The sequence below is a fragment of the Pangasianodon hypophthalmus genome, chromosome 27 (assembly GCF_027358585.1).
Source record: "Pangasianodon hypophthalmus isolate fPanHyp1 chromosome 27, fPanHyp1.pri, whole genome shotgun sequence".
NCBI lineage: Eukaryota > Metazoa > Chordata > Actinopteri > Siluriformes > Pangasiidae > Pangasianodon > Pangasianodon hypophthalmus.
In genome coordinates, this window is record NC_069736.1 from 16,850,737 (window position 1) to 16,871,475 (window position 20,739).

The 20,739-nt window shown below is 40.3% G+C and overlaps 2 protein-coding genes across 4 annotated transcripts; one reads left to right on the top strand and one right to left on the bottom strand.

Annotated features, from left to right (window-relative positions):
* Positions 1-359: 359 nt before the first annotated feature.
* On the top strand, positions 360-13,136 carry dpf2 (double PHD fingers 2). Of its 3 annotated transcripts, XM_053230307.1 has the most exons (13): positions 468-484; positions 1,140-1,443; positions 2,744-2,904; positions 3,059-3,166; positions 3,273-3,457; positions 5,062-5,154; positions 5,307-5,388; positions 5,989-6,030; positions 9,083-9,220; positions 10,007-10,141; positions 10,342-10,454; positions 11,302-11,383; positions 11,473-13,136. In XM_053230307.1, exons 3-13 carry the CDS (start codon positions 2,826-2,828, stop codon positions 11,553-11,555), a joined length of 1,140 nt encoding a protein of 379 aa, XP_053086282.1. In that variant the 5' UTR covers positions 468-484; positions 1,140-1,443; positions 2,744-2,825; the 3' UTR covers positions 11,556-13,136. The 3 variants fall into 3 exon arrangements, with proteins under 3 accessions (XP_026777564.1, XP_053086281.1, XP_053086282.1); XM_026921763.3 differs by lacking the exon at positions 1,140-1,443 and having other exon boundaries at positions 360-484; XM_053230306.1 differs by lacking the exons at positions 1,140-1,443; positions 5,989-6,030 and having other exon boundaries at positions 372-484.
* A 697-nt stretch (positions 13,137-13,833) lies between these two features.
* chrm1b (cholinergic receptor, muscarinic 1b) lies at positions 13,834-19,146 on the bottom strand. Its single transcript, XM_026921751.3, has 2 exons — positions 18,338-19,146; positions 13,834-16,276 (listed from the first exon to the last, which is right to left on the bottom strand). Exon 2 carries the CDS (start codon positions 16,156-16,158, stop codon positions 14,629-14,631), a length of 1,530 nt encoding a protein of 509 aa, XP_026777552.1. The 5' UTR covers positions 16,159-16,276; positions 18,338-19,146; the 3' UTR covers positions 13,834-14,628.
* Between the last annotated feature and the right edge of the window lie 1,593 nt (positions 19,147-20,739).

Below are 20,739 nucleotides of genomic sequence, written 5' to 3' on the forward strand. Positions count from 1 at the left end.
CTGAAGCTCTTGACCTGCATCTGCATGAGTTTATGCATTGTCCTGATGCTGCTATCTGATTGGCTGATTGGATAACTGCAGAAATGAGCAGGTGTACAGGTGTTCCTATTAAAGTGGACGGTGAGTGTATATTAATATTGTAGTAATTTTTATATTTACATTTTCATTAATATAATTTTATTTTTGTATTTAATATTTATAATAATATTTATTGCTCAAATAATATTGATCTGCAAGTATGTTACATAATAATAATAATAATAATAATAATAATAATAATAATAATGCATATTTTAAATACAATTATTATAAACAATAAGCTCAAAATATTATTATTGTTTTCTCGGCGCGACCTTCGTAACCACGTGACCTGCTTCCGGTCTACCCCTGGCCGCCTTGGCGCGCATGCGCAGTTGGCGTCCCCCGCTCAGTACAAGCGTAGGCGAACCAAGATGGCGGCGGTGGTGGAGAATGTTGTCAAACTGTGAGTACATTTCTCACGCTGTCGTGGTTTTAAAGCGAGCCCTTAGCATTTTAGCGCCACTTTAGTGCGTGTTAAAAAGAGCTTAAGCCTTTTTGTAAGTGGTCGTAACTTAAAACAGCGAGCGACGCCTGAAGCGCACTGTAGTAGCTTGTTGCTAACATTAGCTAGCTAGTTAGCGTTAGCTCGCACTGTTGGCTGAGTTGCTCGAATTAGCCGAATGTCCTACTCTGGGTTAGAAAAAAAAGCTACCTCCACCGTTATTTTTATCCCACCCGTATTCTGGGCTCCGAGTCCCACTTTTGCTGGGCGGGGATTGGTTTGTCGTGTCACGCCCCCTGTTCTGTGATTGGCTGGTTTGATGTGTTTGATCCGAGGGCTTTGGTTTGAGTGTGGAACGAACCTATCAGAGCGCAGGATAGTAAAAAAGGGGCGGGGTTTTTGACGGAATACGTGTGGGGAAAAGAACAGCTGGTCTTGAAGGGGAAATGGGCCATATTTTGAAGCTTTTTGTGACTTTTTAATGAAAAGAATTATTTTTAAACATATTAAGAGTTTATTTTCAAGGTGTAGCGGTGAAATAGAGTTGCTGGTAACCTTTGTGTGTGTGTGTGTGTGTGTGTGTGTGTGTGTGTGTGTTTCCCCCCTGGAGCAATAGAAGCCGCCCTGCCTGCACCACCAGCTCTAAATATCAGCTTTAACTCGCACAAACCCTCATCTTTACCTCCCACTTTAACAGTGTAGCCTATAAATCTACCTCACATACATTTTAATCAAAAGTACTGAGTGTAATTTTTGATAAAGACATACACCAGATGAATGAGGTGGTGGTGTTTGACCTCTGCGCCAGTGAAAATGGCCCTGCTGCTTTAAATACTTCACTATTATAACACGAATCCATCATTCTGATCTGGTCTCTTTTTGTAACACACTGATGATTTTCTTGCTATCAGATAACTATGGTTAGTGTGAATTGCTTCAATCTGGGGTGGGGGGGGAGGAGGGAAGTGAGATTAGACCCGAATCAGGAAATGATTTTGGTTCACCAAGCAACTTTCACAATTCCCTTTTTATTTTAAAGCGTGAAAGCGGTGAACCGTTCGTCCAGGGCTTTCTAATCGTATTTATAATCAGTTTATTAAAAGAAGTCGAGGTTGATATGGACGTATAAAGTTCTCTCTAATCTTGCTCCGACGTGCGTGATGGATATCTGTGTGGGTTTGACACGCTTTCCGATCCGTGACTGTCACGACACAGATCTCGCACATGAACCTTTAAGAGAGTGGGTTTCTTTACTGACTCGACGTTCACACTATCGAGCGACAAAGCTACAAGCGATGTATGTTTTCTACATGTGATTTTCTCAGTTCTGTGTAATATTAGGTTTGACGCTGTAAATCCAAACGACCGACTCGAACAATTCCTCGGATCAAACCTGTAGCGCGTGCGGTCCGACGTTTCTTCAGTTCGCTGCTCACAGCGTTCGTTCCTCCCATTTATTATTTCTGACGCCCAAATATGGAAGAAAAATGTATAACCATGGCTTCATCTTATTCTATCATCTACTACCACTGTATTATTTAACTAGCCAGCTGTAAGAGCTCTGTTATAGTTACTGATGTTTCTCATCAGGACTTAAAAAAAAAAAAAAAAGGACAGGCCACGCCCACAAGAGACAAACTATCTACGTTGACATGAAATAGATCTTGCACAGGACGTTCTGTGAAGAGAATTGCGTCGACAATGGGCTTAGGTACTAAGAGGGTGTCCGTATCAGCCGTTATTTAGAGCTCTGATATTGGTATCGTATCAGAAATGGGAAGTATTTGAACATTCCTGGTTTGCTACCTTTTTGTTACTCGAGGAAAATCTCAAGGAAGAGACATTCCACTTCGTTCTTCGTGACATCGCCCTCTCTTCTGTCCCTCGTTTGGCCCTCTCACGAGTGCTTTCTGGCTCTGAGTGGCTGCTCGGCAACAGAATGTCACCTCCTGCTGTCAGGATCTCACACACACACACACACACACACAGAGTGAAAGGGCTGGACGGCTGCTCCGCCTCCTGCTGCTGATTAGCCTGTCACACAAAAGGTGTTGATTAAACTCCTAGTCTGTTTTGGGACGCGCACACACACACACACACACACACACACACACACACACACACAGAGAGGAGGGGCTGACTTAATCTGATTTCGGGAGGGTGATCTAGAGATGTCGTCAAAGACACCACAAGTTTTAATGTGTGTGTGTGTGCGTGTAGACTGGGAGAGCAGTACTACAGAGACGCCCTGGAGCAGTGCCATAACTATAACGCCCGTCTGTGCGCAGAAAGGAGTGTGAGGATGCCCTTCCTCGACTCGCAGACCGGCGTCGCTCAGAGCAACTGCTACATCTGGATGGAGAAGAGACACCGAGGACCGGGTATAATATACACCCCACACACACACACACACACACACACACACACACACACACACACACACTAAAAACATGATGTGTGAATATCGGTCTCTCTCTCGCTCTCTCTTTTAATGTGTGTGTGTGTGTGTGTGTGTATGTGTGTGTGTGTGAGAAGGTGTGGCTCCGGGCCAGTTATACACGTACCCCGCCCGCCGCTGGAGGAAGAAGAGGAGAGCTCATCCTCCAGAAGACCCTCGCCTGGCTTTCCCCTCCCTGAAGTCAGGTACTCACTCAGGAGCTACAGTATTCAAGGATTTTGTACACATTTGTTCATGCAGTGAGCAGAATTGTGTGTGTGTGTGTGTGGGTGTGTGTGTGTGGGTGTGTAGAGTTGGACCTGGGGCTGAAGAAGGACATGCTTGGCTCCAGCGACGGCAGCAGCAGCCTGGAGGCTCTGCTCCGAGGAGAGCCGCTGGAGAAGAGATCGGCGCTGGAGCTCAGGCCGAACGACGAGGAGCCTGCGCACAATGAGTACACGAGCGGAGGACTCAACCCTGCGACCAGAGTTCGGAAGGTAACACACACACACACACTCTCTCACTCACACACTCCCACTTACGCAGTAGCACGTACACGGAACTCTACCCTGATCACGGGCACTCGCCCCATAATGCTTTTCGACAAGAAGTTAACTAGCGCTTGCTTCCTGATTTTCAGTGTTCAGTCGGGGTTGAGTAAGTTTTATAACGATACATCGTGACACGATACACCATGATGCAAATCAGCCTTCTATTAATTGCAATTTCACCGTTTCAAAATCTCCCAATCTGCGCAACCCATAGAGTTAAAATGTAGAGAGAAGACGCTGATCACATGTTCACGTTCTTTCGTGGAAAGCCATTTCATGCGCTGTTAACAAAATCATCTGCACTTGTGAAGTGACCAACCAACTATGTTTTAATGGTTAAAAAGAGCTCTTCAGTAGCTTTCAGGTGACACCAGTCACATGCCTCTGCCATCTCCAGTGCCTGAGAACGAGGCTGCGGAAATCGGGCATTTTAGCCGACTTTGGAGCTCCGTTCCTGGTTAAAATGACGTATCAGGGGCTGGTGTGGAGCTCATTGTTTCGATCGATCATTTCCCTCAATTCCATCAATTTAAACTTTGTTTATTTAACCAATCAATTTTTTTTAAGAGTTTATACATTTATAAATGAATTTATTAATTTTTAAGACCTGAAAACTGAACCTGTAATACGTTTTGTTTACAATATCAAACCTCCAAGACAAAATTCCACACTGTCTTACGTTGTCTGTGATTCAGAAATAATTTCCCGTCATAATCATTAAAATTTTGTTCAAAATATTTGGAGAATATCGAATCGTGAACCTGGTATCTTGAATCGAATTGACATCAGTTGGTGCTGAGAGAACGCAAAGCGCCTCTGTACGGCAGTGGCCGACTTTCCTGAGCTGTATAACGAAATCTAGAAATACTGATAGAAGAAAGAGATTAGCTAGTTTTGCCTAGCTGTCCAAATTAGTATTAGAGCGTTTCTATTTAGCGAGCTCGCTTACGTCGTTTATAAACCTTGTCCTTCTTTTGCTCAGTATTGAGTGTATATTGTAGGTCAGGACGATGATATCGGTATTGTGATACGTTATGTAGCAGTACACTTTTCTGTTAAAAAAAAGACACTCTAAAACGTTAAAACGTTCTTTATTTTCAGTCTTAAGTAATTAAATCTTGTAAATGTTATGTAAAAGTATAATTTGATTTTATTCTAATTTATTTTTTTAATCAGCGCCTTTTACTTTTTGTTAACAAACCTCTCCGTCGTGATGCACATCGCGTGGCATGTTTAAGTGTCGTGATGTGATGTTATTTTCATCTCGTCCTGTTTTATAGCCTTTGGGTTTAAAATAGCAGTGTGATCTCTGGGTTGGACACATGCTGAATGTGCTCGGCGACGCTGTTGCCATGGTTACCACACGCAAGCCCCGAGCGTTTTATCTGCGTGGTGGAAATACTGAGCTTTCATACAGGAAGCGGAGATGTTAAACAACAGTCCTCTGCTGTGCGAGAAGCCTGTAAACGTGTGCACTTCTGCTTTTAGAGTTATTGCTGATTGTGCGTGTGTGTGTGTGTGTGTGTGTGTGTGTGTGTGTGTGTGTGTAGAGAATTGTGGAACCTGATGACTTCATGGACGACCTGGATGATGAAGATTATGAAGAAGATACACCGAAGAGACGCGGTAAAGGCAAGGGAAAGGTAGATCTTGTTTATATTTTTCGGTTATAGCACGCTACAGAAAACGTGGTAAAAGTACGACGTACGTTATTTATTACGTATTGACGTTACAGTCGTAGTTATGATCATGTGACCTCTGACGATTATTAATTGTAGTTTTCGTGTGTGTTTAGGGGCGGGGCGTCAGCAGCGCTCGCAAGAAGCTGGACGCAGCAGCCGCTCTCGAGGATCGGGACAAACCTTACGCCTGCGACAGTGAGTCTCTCTCTCACACACACGCACGGCATTCTGGGAAATGTAGTTCAGAGTAAAACACGCGAGACGAGAACTGTTGTTACCTCATAAGGAGGAGTCGGGTCTAGGAGGAGAAGTATTCTCATCCTTCTTTATTTTTTTCAAAAGAAGTCACCTTAGAAGTTTTTTCTTCTTTTTCTTTTCTCCTCCAGATGGCAGGCATCACACTGTTCCTTTGTCTCTACTGGGTTTCATTTTATTTAGCAGTTAGTGTGTTTTTACACTTTAAGACTTTATTCACATATTCAGCACCAGCGTCAACAAGCACTAGATCACGTTTAATTTATTTTAATCCAATTTTAGAATAAAATTCACGTAGAGTGACACTTGTTGTTTTTTACGGTCGTCTTCACAGTGCTCTTGATCTCCTCCGTCTCCCTTAAAACGCGTGACGATGCTGTGCTAACGTTCCTGTTTCTCTTCGTCCTTCAGACTTGATCATTTGACTTTTCTTTATTTTCCTGATTCTTAGTGTCACTCTGTGAGTCTGTCTGTTCTCTCTCTCTCTCGCTCTTTCTCTTTATCTCTCTCTCTCTCTCTATCTCTCTCTCTCTCTTTCAGACACTTTCAAACAAAAGCATATTTCAAAAACTTCTGAACGAGGTATATTTCTCTCTCTCTCTCTCTCTCTCACTTCCTGTCCCTGCTTCTCCCCTCTGCCTTTCTCTGCCCGCTGCTTGATTTGTGAATGGATGTTTTTTTTTTTTCTTTTATTTTTTTCCCCAAGTGCATTGATTATTATTTTGATTATTATTATTATTATTATTATTATTGTTATTTAAGTCAGGGTGTGCAGTTGGTCCCAAACCATATGTTTGGAGTTTGAGTTGCACCACAAATATTTACGGTGCATCAGAAATAATAGTTTATAAATGCAGGAACAGTAATCATACATCTACTACAAGACTTGCTTCTTGATTATGAACGCGCTACTTTCAGATAAACACGTAACTGCAGTTAGACTGCTTACCAAACACGAGACGTTAAATAAAATTTCATTTATATAGTTAAGTGCTTTTAAAAATGGACATTGTTTCAAAGCAGATTGACAGAAAAAAAGATGTCGGATTACAAGTTAGATTGCTTTTTAAACTGAATTTAAGCTTTTAAACTTTAATCTTTTAGTGTTATGAAATCTGGCATGTGGCAGTAAAGGCTGCTGTTAAAGTCGCTGGAGTGATATAATGTAAGTGAAACAGGAACTGACTTGTTTCACGAATATTCGAAGCATTAAATGTATATATATGTATATATATATATATATATATATGTATATATATATATATATATATATATATATATATATATATATATATATATATAGATCATGGCATTAGCAAATTGCTATGAATAAGAGAAATTCAACAAAGCTGCGAGTTTCAAATAAACACACATTCTTATTTATGTACGCTGGCTACTTTAGCTAGGCCAGTTACTAAACACCGGACATGTTAGCTTGCTGTTTTAATTGTTTAATGTTCTAACATCTGTCACACAGCAGCACAAAAAAAAATCATACTGAAATCACTGATGTAACATAAGTGATAACAGGAACCTGTTTTGTGGATGTTCTACAACGTTAAATGTAACTATAAACTGATAAAATGTACATGTTATTCTTTAAAAAAACATTTAAACACATTGGAACATGCAGTTATAGAAAAATAATAAATTACGATCCCTTAGCTTGATTATTTTCTAATAACCACACATCCTGAAGTTGAATTTTAGCAGTTTGCTAAATGCTAACAATTTTATATATCTTAAAGAATGACACTTTTATGGAAACGATATCTTTTACGGAAAAAATATGTAACTTGCAATAAAAAATTTTATGAACATGTCACGTAAATATTGTAATATGAGAAAGAAATCGTATTGTGGTATAAAAGCGTAATATCCACGCACGCTTAGCAGAGAGCAGGCTTTGATCTGCTCTGAGATTAGGAGAAGACGTGGGCCTCAGGCAGGAAACACCCTTGACACGATTTCCAAACTAGTTTCTCAAATGTGGCGCAACATTCGCCAACTGACATCTGAGTTCTGCAATTCAGGCTGCGTGCATAAATAACGAGTATTTGGAGTTTGTTTGTTCATGATGGGTTGAAGGCATTGGGTTCTAACCCTCAGCCAAATCAGATCGTGTAATTAAACGGACACGTCACGCGACGACGCTGACACAGCAACTCCTCGTTTTGTGTCATTCTTACTGCGCCCTTTTACCTTCCTTCCTTCCGTTCTTCGTGGGGTGCGTTGCTGCATTTTTGTGTGAACGCATCTGCTTTGCTGAAACCTTGCCCCAGTCCTCATCTGTCCGTCTTTCCCCTCATCCGTCTCTCCGTCCTCCTTGTTTTTAATGTCTCTCTCTTTATTTGCTCTCTGCTAAAAATACTACTCTTTGTTCTGTCACTTATCAAACCTTCCTCACTTCTTCACTCCTTTGCTTAGATTGAAATAGCACCTCTGCTTTTGTTTTTTTTTTAATTTTTTTGCCATTAGATCTGATCATTTGTGTGTGTTTGTGTGTCTTAGAGTGAATGCTTATAAGACCTGCTCATGTTTTAGTGCTTTAATAAAGTGGCTTGTGTAAGTATTCACCCTCCCTTGAACAACACCACATTTTGTAGCGTTACTGAATCTGGAACTGAACCCAACACTGCTAGAACACCATTGCAACTGTAAAGCATGGTGGTGGTAGCATCACGGCGAGCGTTGCCCTTGGCTTCATCGGGGGTGAATATGTACGCAAGCCTCTATATTTTGTTGCATCTCGTGCTAAGCGGAAGTCGAACCTCTCATCCTCCAGGGTGTATATATATATGTAAATTTTATATTTCTTCATGAATTTACGAGTATTACGAATGTAACAGTTTGATAAATTTTACAGGAAGTAAGAGAATCACAGTTTTCATATGATGCCTCTCTCAATGCAATACGTGTATCCGGGACCACTGGTGGTTCCTTGGAGTTTAAGAGGTTGTTTATGAGTGTGAAAAATAACGCATGGTCAATTTAGTTTTGTGTGTGTGTGTGTGTGTGTGTGTGTTGGGGGGCGCGGGGGGGGGGGTGGGGGAATGATTGTATGGAATGACAATAGAATGATTAAACTAATTGTAGCAAGGGAGGAAAAAATCGAATATTTATGAATGTATTAGTGTGATTCCAGTTTGTGCAGTCGAGAAAGAGATGTTTGTGTTTGTTTTGTGTCACTTGTGTTGTGTTTGTGTTTTGATGTTTAAGGGATACGTAACGATACAGTTCAGCGAGGCGAGATGTGATTAAACCTTTAAAAAAAGCATGGGATTAGAGAAAGTGTGGCGTGTGTGTTTTGTGTGTGTGTGTGTGTGTGTGTGTGTGTGACTCAGACTGCTGTTCCCATAGCCCAGAGGAGAGGAATAGAAACCACGATCTTTGCAGAAGCCGCCCCCCGACTTATTTTAGGCTTTAGATGTATTCTAGGTTTACGTAGACAATGAAAAGTTCTGAGTGTTAACAGTGTGTGTATCAAAATGTGCCCGTGTGTTTGTTTGCGCGCGTGTGTGTGTGTGTGTGTGTGTGTGAAGAGTGAACAAAACACTGTAAGGGGGAAAAATGACTAAATGGAGATGTTAAATAGGTTTTGTGTGTGTGTGTGTGTGTGTGTGTGTGTGTGTAGTCTGTGGGAAGCGCTACAAGAACAGGCCCGGACTGAGCTACCATTACACCCACTCTCATTTAGCCGAGGAGGAAGGGGAGGAAAAGGAGGAGGCGGAGCTTCAAGAGCAGACCCCGCCCCCACCTGAGGAGCCTAAGAGTGAGGAGCTCATGCTGAGTTTACATATATAATAAAATATAAATATTAATAATTACGATTTAGTTAATTTTCTGTAAGAATTAATCCTACACATCACGACACCTGTTCCGGGTTTGTGAAACGTTTCGTTTTAGCTCCGCCGCCTCGCCTTTCTTTAGGTGTCTTCTTGTATTATCGTTGAAATATCGTATCATGATACTTCTGCGATACACAATATGCATCATAATACATTAGACATGTTTGCTAATAAACTGCCAGGAAAATAGTGTTGCATTAAAAACAACACAGTACAGAGTTGTTACTATAATGAAATTTCTACACAAATATATTATTTATGATTGAAACGGTGGAAAAATCTGGAATTTTTTTTTTTTTAACATTTTACAGTATTAAAGATTCAAAATAGTATAATAACATCTAATCAGCTGCTTTTGAGCAGAGTTTGTAACTATTATTTAAATTAAAAAATTAAAATGTTATAAGATATCACGATACCTGTAAAATCTTATAAAAGTGTATCGTGACATGATTTATTAGGATAATGACATTACATCGTCATATCACTCGGCTCTAGCACGAGTGCTGTAGATTTTTGGATGAAAACATCTTCGATTTCATCACGATATATAGTATTTAGGCGCGCTTACTTTTAACAGGACAAAAACGAAATACTACAGACCATGAGACTGCTGTAACATTTGTATTCTTGTATGTTAAAGAATATAAAGTGTATGATGGATTTATTACTTTTATATAATGTAGTGAAGTTTCTGTTTTTCTCTCTAGCCGCCCCTAAGAAGGGTCCTGATGGTTTGGCCCTGCCCAACAACTACTGCGATTTCTGTCTGGGTGATTCCAACATGAACCAGAAAACTGGCCAATCAGAAGAGCTGGTGTCCTGCTCCGATTGCGGCCGCTCCGGTACGAAAGAATACCTCTGTAACCAAAGAATACTTTCCCTAATTCCAAAAACCAGTGTGGCTCATCTGCTGTGGTGTCTATCGGTTAGCTTTCATTCAGCATGGCATTTTGATCATGCTATTTTTCACCACAACTGTTCACTGTTGCTCGTCTGTTCTCTCTCTCTCTCTTTTGCGTTCCATTTTCTTTCCGTTCTTCAGGTCATCCCTCGTGTCTGCAGTTCACCCCAGTGATGATGGCGGCGGTGAAGACGTACCGCTGGCAGTGCATCGAGTGCAAGTGCTGCAACATGTGCGGCACATCGGAGAACGATGTATGTTTGATCGACTAGCCCCCCTCATCTCCCCCCCTACACACACACACACACACACACACACACACACACACATACCACACCAGTTGTAGTTTCTGTAGTAATGGCTCCAGTTCCTGGATGGTGGACTCTCGGGATAATCCGAAGCGTAATAATCAATGTTCTTTAATAAAGAGTTGTTGATATGGTGAGGTTTTCATTTTTGGAATGAGTCTCCAGTGTCAGAGCTTCGTAACAGTCAGTAAGTTTTCAACCGTGAAAAATTTCCTGGTAACACGACAAGGTTTTTGGTTTTATTAACGTCAACAGTTTATAGCTGCTATAGCGTCAGTGAGAACAGGAACTAACTTGTTTCGCAGACGTTCCGCAACCTTAAACATAACTATAAATGGATAAAAATCAAGACAAGTTGTTCTTTATTAAAGTTAAAGAAAATAGTCATTGCTGTGGTGTAAGAGGAATAAAACACTTCGAGCTGTGCTATTGTAGGAAAATCAACCTGTTGGTCTGTTAATAGTCATAGTTACTAGTGTTTTATTTTAATAGTTAATAGTGTTTTATTCCGTACTGAGGTCACGTGTGAACATGTCTAAAGTTGTACTTTAGCTGAGTTGGCGTACAGATGATTTCGTAATGAAATAAATTGCGGAGTAACAAACAATTAGCCGGTTAGCAGGCTAGCTACTGAACAGGGTGTAATATCACAAATTTTTTTTCAACTTTGTCTGTCTCCAACATCCTAAATCATATGTTCTTGTGTTTATTTTACTGACAAACCTGACCGTATATTCCTTGTTAGTCCTCCAGGTGAATTGTGGGTAATTTATAATTTCCTGCTTGTCCACAGGACCAGCTGCTCTTTTGCGACGACTGTGACCGAGGCTATCATATGTACTGCCTCACCCCGCCCATGTCGGAGCCTCCTGAAGGTAATAACACGTGCGCATTACAGCACACTAGTTTCCCGTACTGTCCGTCTACCCAGAGTTAACCCTGCCGTTCTCCGTCCGCTCTGCAGGAAGCTGGAGCTGCCATTTGTGTTTGGACCTGCTGAAAGAGAAGGCTTCCATATACCAGAACCAGAACGCTCCCCCGTCGTGATGGACCCGCCGCAGAACACTGGCCCTGCCTTCTCGGTTCCCAGCTCTTTATGTGGCCTCTCAATGAGTGAGGGAAGAGGTTTAAAACAAAAAAAAAAAGAGAGAGAGAGAGAGAGAGAGAGAGATGCTGGGGACCAGAAAAGGGAAACATAGTTAACCTATTTATCCAAGGAAAGGGAGGGATGAATGGATAAAAACGAGAAAAGATAATGAAAAATGGAAAACGAATCCCTCCTCTTGGCAGGTTTAATTCCAATATGACTGTTACACAGTTCCAAGTTTTAAACTACCCACTGCTTTTTGTTTTCAACTATTAATCTTACAACAAAACAAAACAAAAAAAACAGTATCTATAACTGACTAATCCAAACCCAAACTGTCTAACAATGTGCTCTGACAGTAGACGACTCTGCTCATTAGTAAACGCCTCCTTCAGCTGCTCGAACTATTCACCAAAACCCACACTAGCTAACATCAGTAGACTACTCTTCACACCGGTTACGTTTCTAGTCGCCCAGTAATAGTTGAAATCAATCAGCATGCTTGTTCGTAATAAGACAAATGGTAGCGTGTTGTTTTTTTTTTTTTTTTTTTTTTTTTTGTATATTTATATATTTGTAAAGCATATAAAGGTGTGATGTATTTAAAAGTGAGATTATAAAAAGTGATTGGTTATTATTTTAGCGGTATTAAGCCTATTTCTTTATGTCGAAAGCATCATCCGCCAGTGCCATCGATGCGTATGCTTCGCCGTCGTCGCAGGGTTCATCCTTTAAAATGTTTTTTTTTTGGTATTTTTTTTTTCTTTAGTTTGTAAAAAAATTTAAATATAGCTTCCTCAAGGATCTAATAAAGTTAAATGTAGTGTATTAGTGTATAAGATGGCTCAGGAGACATTGTGGCTTATAATCGATTAAAATGTAAATTCACGCAAGATTCGTGGATTTGAGAATAACAGCTCACAACTCAGGTTGGTTTCTTGTAGATTTTAGATTCTTGTCAGAACTAGCTAATCCAGTACTGACACACTGTTTAGCATGAAATGCAATATGGCCTGATTTCTAAAAATGGACAAAATGGTGTACACGACATTCTGTCTGTTCAGATGATGGTGTTATTTGTCAAGACGGTTACTTAGTCAACCTGCAGTACTTTGAGTATTGCTTCCAGCACCTGTCACTTTGACCGTATCCTAGTGTCATTTACAGTTAGAACTGTTTAACCATATGCATGTTTACCTGGTACCACTTATCAAAGTACACTTACGCTTATGCTCGCCTCTTGTTGCACTCAACATAACAATCTTTATTTGGGAAAGTTTTGTAATATTTAGTTCTGCTGTTATATCAGTAGTCAACTAACCATTATTAACACAGTAAATAAAGGTAACAAGTTTTTGTTAGTACAGCTATTTGTTTTTTTTGTTTTTTTTAAACAGTGGCCATTAATTTTTTTTTTTTTTTGTCAATTATTTTTGCCAGGTTGTTTTTAAGTGGTTTGATTCATGATGGAATGTTTTGCTTTGTGGTACAAATCTTGAATTCTTTTTCTCCAAGGAAAATAAAACCTATTTAGCACTGACTATTATATTTATACTCTACTAAATCGACATTTATACTTACCTGTGACTCTGTGAGATTTAAATGCTTGTGCAAAAAAAAGTATTATTTTGTTGTGTTTTTAAGTATCAGTATAAGGATTTTAATACCGAAGTTAAATTCTGTAGGTTTTTCAGAAAACGAATCCTTCAATTGAAATATACTATACTACAGACAAAAAACATTTTATTTAAACCTTTTCACACCTGACCATCACACCCATATGTGGGCCTTCCGCAAACTTTTGCCACAACGTTGGAAGATTTCCCTTCGCAGGAACTAAGAGGCCTGAACCTGTTCCAGCATGACAAAGCAAGCTCCGTGAAGACGTGCGCCTAACCTCACTAATGCTCTTGTAGCTGAATGAACACAAATCCACACAGCCACGCTCCAAAATCTGGTGGAAAGTCTTCCTAATAGAGTGGATGTTATTACAGCAAAGAGGTAATAAATCTGGAATGGGATATTTAACAAGCACATATGGATGTGAAGGTCAGGTGTCCAAACTTTTGGCCATATAGTGTATATTCAAAATATATGTTTGAGATTTTAAGAAAATGTAGAAGAACTGATGTAGCAATTATCAACTAGTTTAACTAGGTAATTGGTATGAAGTGAAGTGGTGTAGTGCTGCCACAGCATGCTTCATAACAGACTAGCTAATGGATAATCCATTTCGCCACCATTTTTTAAAATCAAATTTTATCGGTTTGTTTGTTTAGTTGTTGCAGCCCTACATTTATGATTGAGTCAGTTAATTCTTGTTCACTATGACATGGAAAGCAAACACTGATCTTTGATCATGACTCTTTACTGAGTTTTTAGATGCCTTTTATATTGTATAACGTAAGTATAACATGCTCATAACATACAGTTCTGTTAAATTATTAAATAATTTTTGTATCATATATCTCCTTATGAGTTCATAACAAGGAAGGAGCTGTAGCATTGCCCGAGTAATACCGCCAATGGAAAAAAATCTTCTCAGTGGAACAATTTGGCTACATTGTTCAAAGGGGCCGTGTATAGGAAACAGAGGAGCAGCTGTTATTTTAGTCATCTTTTCCCATCTCTCTTTTTAAAATGGCACACAGCTGAGACATTAGATTGGTAGGCAGGACACAAGGCAGATACGTTGTAAGATGATGGAGGAAAAAAGTTGGGCACAGATTCCGAAAAACATAACATAGCAGTGCTTCAGTAAACAGACCAAAAATATCCAAATGTTCCCTGTCATTTATATCTGGCAAAAAGTCAAAAACAAGAGAAAGTTGTTCAGTGCATTGGCCCTTCATGTTGAGGCTGAGGAATGTTTTTATACAAATTAGCATTATCCAGACCAAGCTCTATTGTGGACTTAAAAACTTTTTATGCCTTTTGCAAAATCTCGAGGGGCTGCAGATGTCCAGTCAATCAGAGCAACCCTCTGAGGGGGCAGCTTTAGAAACAGACTCCAGTTCTTTTGAAAACTGTAATTCACACTGTGCTACATGACTTATTCGGCCTCAGGGAAGCACGACGGCTCTGGTGACTAGTTTGCCACTTTCTGGCATCTCCACGGCGACAAAGTAGCAGTGTTTTGAAAGTGGCTCGGAAGGACTCGTTACAGAGAGCATAGCACATGGGGTTAACTGTGCTGTTGACGTAGCACAACCAGTATCCCAGATGCCACAACTTTTCAGGGACGCAGTACGATATAGAAGCCAAGACCATGATGTTGTATGGAGTCCATGTCAGGATGAAAGCCAATAAGATGGCGCTCAACGTCCGTGCTGCTTTCTTTTCTCGAATGATCATGTTTATTCGCCTTTTGGTTTTGGGCTGCTTGTGGAGGCTGAGGTCCAGCAGTCTGTTCTTTTTCAGTGAAAGAGGTCTGGAGGGTTGGCTGGATAATGGATCTGCAACTTGGGCAGATAAGGCTGGAATTTCCTGCTGATACTCTGATGTTACTTGCAGATCCTTCAGCTTGATCACTGCAGGATTTGATGCAGACAGCGTCATTGTTTGGTGGTCTTGTTTTTGTTCTTCCTCACTTGTCGAAGATGTTGCAGCATCGTCGTCATCCTCATCTTCAATGTTCCAGCTGCTGCTGCTGCACGCCTCCCTGTAATTGATTTCACTTGGTGGTGGCAGCATGGACAGATTTCCTGGAACCAAAGGAAGTTGCTTTTGTCTTGCAGGAAAGCACCCAACTGATGTTTTCCTGGCCAGCTCTGGACCCTTTCTGGGATGTGTCTCAATGGAACTACTGAGACTGCTTCGGGTACTGTTGGACCACTTGTTCGGTATCTTCAGTGAGCTACCCTGACTGCTACCAACAGACCCGACAAACTTGGCAAGTCCTTTTGCTCTGTTCTCAATCTCCCAGTAAATTCGCCAGTATAGAATGATCATGATGCTGACAGGGAGGTAGAAAGCAGCTATGGCCGTTCCAAAGGTTAAAGAAGGCACTGTTAGAAAGGGGATAGAGCAGTTCACCTTGTCCTCCAATGCTCCTTCTGAATGGGGCCAAAACAAGATCGCAGGGGCCCATAGTACAAATGATACCACCCACGCTAACGTGATCAACACCGCAGCTCTTCTGGGTGTCCGTTTGGTTCGATACGTTAAGGGTCGGGTTACAGAAAAGTACCTGTCGAAGCTGATTACTAGGAGGTTCATAACAGAAGCATTGCTAGCTACATAGTCTAATGCTAGCCAGAGATCGCATGCTAGATGTCCCAACATCCAGCGACCCATTATGATATTGGCTGTGTAGAGGTTCATTGATACTGTGCCCAAGATTAAATCAGCCACTGCCAAACTCAAGAGATAATAGTTGCTGATGGTTCTTAGTTGCTGGTTGAGCCGGAAAGAGATGAGCACTAACAGGTTACCCAAGATGGTGATAAACGAGAGCGTGCCAGTCACAAGAACGATCAGAACCACTTCCCAAGGCTGATGGCCCCCCAGTGGACCTAGATCTACTGTCGTGTTGGTTGCCTGGGATTCGCAGGTGTGGCTCATGTTTCCATGCAAGATGCAACATGAGGTTCTTGAGGAAAAGGCTCATTCTTCAGGAGTATCAGAGAGTTGGGGTTTTGGCATGACCGGCTTTCTGAAAATGTGGTCATTCTTCATTCTTCTGATGAAAGAAAGAAAAAGGATACAGGTAAGTTTTATGTTAAGTGATTAAAATGGGGAGCCTGTAAAGGCTTATCAGGACCACACTGAAATAAGAGCACTGGTCCTCTCTTCTTCTTGATTTCTTTTCTCTCACTCCTACACATTTATATAACATGACTTACAAGTGAGGCAGATTACAATACAATCCAAGCATAGATCTTAGCACCTGAGTAACAATGGGACACTGACAGCGCTGGAATTTGAACACAACCGTCAAGCTCCCATCAAAACGTGCTATGCTTTCAAAACCTGCTACGCTTTCATTGGCTAACTACTGATTTACTTGAATTTAAACCATCAGTTACCAAAGAACAATTTCAATAGCAGCAAAAACATAATAGTATTACCAAGTGTGCTTAATCTGAAGTAATCTGTTTCATTTGACATCTACCAAGACTAAGGGGTAAAAACTTGCATGCCAGTACCCTGTCCTAATTATCGGAGGCTTACGTGGATATTAATATTGACATACAGGACTTGCTTGTTTTAAAACCTTTCGTGCCCAATAAACCCAACCTATCTATGCATGTTATCACCTCATTCTAGATAAGCAATATTCCATCTGATTGTCACTTCAGCTGCTCAGCATTTCGTCAAAACAGCTCCTAAAATGAAACCCAGATCCGCGACCTTCCGCTGTCATTTTTTTTGCCGTCTCCCAAATGAATTCGGTGAAGCTCATTAAGAATATGAAGCATCTTCCGTTTACCCTGTCTGTTTGATGTACTCGGGGCCATGTTGACTCGGACATGTATTAACCTGGCCACATTTGCTTTAAGATAAGTTGCCTTTTAATAACTGGGCACATCTGTGGGAAATAAGCTTCACGTTTGCTGGTGACGTCTTTTCTCCCCTGTGCACACGATGTACATTAGACAGCTGTTTTGCCACGTACTCACGTACAGTGGGGTTAAAAAACATTACGTTAGTGCAATGATTTTGGTGGAAATGTGTCAACTTTTCAAGCAGATTTGTCATGAGAAAAGTGACAAAATCATGCTTGTGCAGTAAATGATCTTGAAGTCATTTCCTAAATTGGAGTGCCGAGTTATTGCTTAAATGCATGTTCCCAAAAGTAGGGACTGAAGTGGGTCAGTAAACCCTCTGCCATGTTTGGTTTATTTAACCGGAATAGAGTGTGTCTGGGTGATACTCCACGGTGATGGTTAATTTGTCTTCTGCTTCGTCACAGCCGTATTGTAGCTAATGCCATTTCAAACAATCTCACATGATTCATGTGTCCTGTTCTTTTGGAGACAGGCTTATTCTTTATGATTAAAATGATTTTAATACCACCTCCTTTTTTGTTTTTAGAAACCATGCCAAACAGTCTTGGCAAAGGCATCTTAGTGCTAATCTGAAATATATTAAATTTCTTTCATTTTTGAATAAAACTCAAACTCAGATTCTACCTCGAACCAGAAACAAACACAAGTCTGATTTGTTAATTTTTTTATTCAGTTTTTAACTTTGTTATGCCAAAGTCAGAATACACACTCTCTGAAAAAATAGTAGTAAACTGTACCCTTCCTTGCTGCTGATCTTTTCTGTATTTAATATGTATCTTTTCATCTGGGAATACAGTTAAAGTATGCAGTAAAGTAAGATAAATAATTGGATCATAGTAACCTTTTAGAGTAAAGCTTTAAAGGTACACTACATGCACCTTACTAGGTAAAAGGTATACATGATGGTAGCAACTTAGCAACAAGGAAAGGATACAGTTTAGTACCCTTTTTTCTGTGAGTGCAAATGTGGTGTACAAGTACATTTTTATGCCCCAAACTATAAACAATGTAAATTTCCTCTCAAATGTACACCACAATCCAAAGGCTTACTCTTGAGGATGCCAGTCCAATGACAAGTGTTTTTTACCCTAAAAGGTGCTGTTTTGAACCTTTCATGGATGCATATGAACAATAAATATTTGGTGCATAGGATAAAATCCTGGGTTTTTACTCAAATTGGTTTAATGGCTGAAAATGTATTTTTGGGTGAAAAATAAGTTGTTAACACTTACCATTTTAGAAGACTGTCGGTCTTTCAGCCAGTGGTGGAAAGTGTAAAAACCATTTCCTCGTCCTGCGGCATGAATTTTGCATATCTCAGCCACCTATTTTAGAAATCTCAGTGGAAATTTCCCAACGGATACTAAACTTTGGGTCCCTTTTAACCCGTATTACGATTAACGTGCCCTATCCTAACCATGTTTCTATAACATGCATGCTGTTTATTGGATTAGAAAAGAACAGAAACAACTGAGAGGGCATGAGCTTGCTCCAGCTCTGTCCTAACACGCCAGAGGTTCAGAGCCAACTGTCATAATACGTGTGAACAGCGCACATGCGCCACTGCCGGAGAGCTGGTGATGAGCTGCAGGCGTCCACGCACTGTGTTTACCTTGTGAGCGCTCCAGTAGTCTATTTCCAGTCGTAAATAATAAAGAGAGTGGCTAATTAAATGGGGTGTCTCAAGGTTGTTCTTTTTTTTTTTTCAAATAAAAGTGAACCAAATACTAACTTGACTTAGACATATCAAATACAGCAACAGCACCATGAAGTAATACATTCTTTTAGCACAAGTTCAAAAAACTAGAAAAAAAAAGTTTATAAGAAAGAAACAAACAAGGAGTGAGAGAAAAAGAAAGGAAGAAGGAAGGAAGGAAGGAAGGAAGGAAAGTGGGTCTCAGAGAACCCCTGAAGCATAGCCAGGTGGTGTGATTTTTTATTTAAATGTTTTAATTTATTTTTTAAATTTTGTTACAGTGGTGAAAATCACAACCCACAGTTCAGACCTATCAGTTCGGACCTAATGGGTTCTACTGGTGATTCAGTAATAGATGTTCAGTAATAGAAAGCTCTATGGCTCCAAAAAATATAATTTGAAATATTTAAATAATGTTTATGAAATAAATCACTCTGTTTGGGTTAGTGGAATTTATTTTACAGATAAAGGTGCCCCTGGCTACAAAACCTTTGAGAACCACTGCTGTAATGTAGCAGAAAGTGTAATATTGAGTAGTACTTGTATATTGTCTGATCATATTGTTCTTATATTGTTTCACCCATGATATATGATACTCTGATGTTTATGACCCCCTGATACATGCTACTGTTTACGCTAGGATGAGCAATAAACGTTAATCACACCTAGTAACAGGGCAATGACGTCCAATCATAGCTAATTTCCTCAGGTGCCATGTTGGACTGTGTATATATAATTACTATAAAAGCTCTTGCAGTATTTGCTTGGCAAACGCTAGTTAGCTAACAGCCTGGGAGCTCATATGTGTGTTATAAAATTCTCATTTTACTGAAATGTCATAAAACCTGTAACTGAGGGGAATTTATAAGACAGACTGTTTTTCAATTTCCTCAGGTGCGAACTGGTGAATTATGGCTTGTGAACGAGGAAAATACAAAAACAAGGCTACCTGCCAGTGTGTTTGCTCAACTTTAATGCTTTGCTTTAGTACTATTGGGAGTTACGTGTAATTAAAGATGGCGGCCAGTTTTCTAAAAGAGAACTAATCGCCAGTATTGGATATTAGCTAAGTTATGTGAACCTTGATTAATTAATTGATTAATTCGTTACCGACATTTTATATATGGATTGATTACACTGTCAAGTTTAAATAATTTACTGGAATTGCATACATAAACTTAATGAAAGTTTTGTGACTCTTGGTCATTTTATATTTATGACTTTAAAGAAAGTGGTCGAAAAATGTCACCTGGTCTTTTCCCCCAGCTTCAGCTGCCTAGTTTCGGTGACTCTGTGCTTACTGTAGTCTCAGATTCCTGTTCTTGCCTGACAGGAGTGGAACCCACTGTGATCTTCTGCTGGTGTAGCCTCAAGGTTCAACATTGTGTTGTGTGTTTCTGGGATACTTTTCTGCTCAGCATGGTTGTAACGAGTGGTTATTTGAGCTACCGTAGCCTTCCTGTCAGCCCTAACCAGTCTGGCCGCTGATCTCTCTCATCAGAAAGGTGTTTTACTGGATTTATACAGACGGTTACGAGCAAATAATCAGCACCTTCTGACCAATCAGAATGGAGCATTAAACAGCACTGTGGTATAAACATAAATAATAAATTCAGTGGAGAGTTAATGGCCTGGTGATCAAATATGAAAAGTGCTAGAATAGTAAGTGCGTGTGTGTGTGTGTGTGTGTGTGTGTGTGTGTGTGTTGTCAGAGGCCACACAGTGCTGCGATGGCCAAGTGAGTCAAGTGTTTATGAAATACCATGAGCTTTACCTTTCTGAGGAGGAGGAGGAATGGTTAGTGTGAGAATTAAGAGGGTTTTAGAGCTCCATACACATGTGTGTGTGTGTGTGTGTGTGTGTGTGTGTGCAACGATTCTGTCTTTCGTCTTGGCTGTCATGAGACTCTAATACAAGCAAAAGTGAGGCATAGCTGCC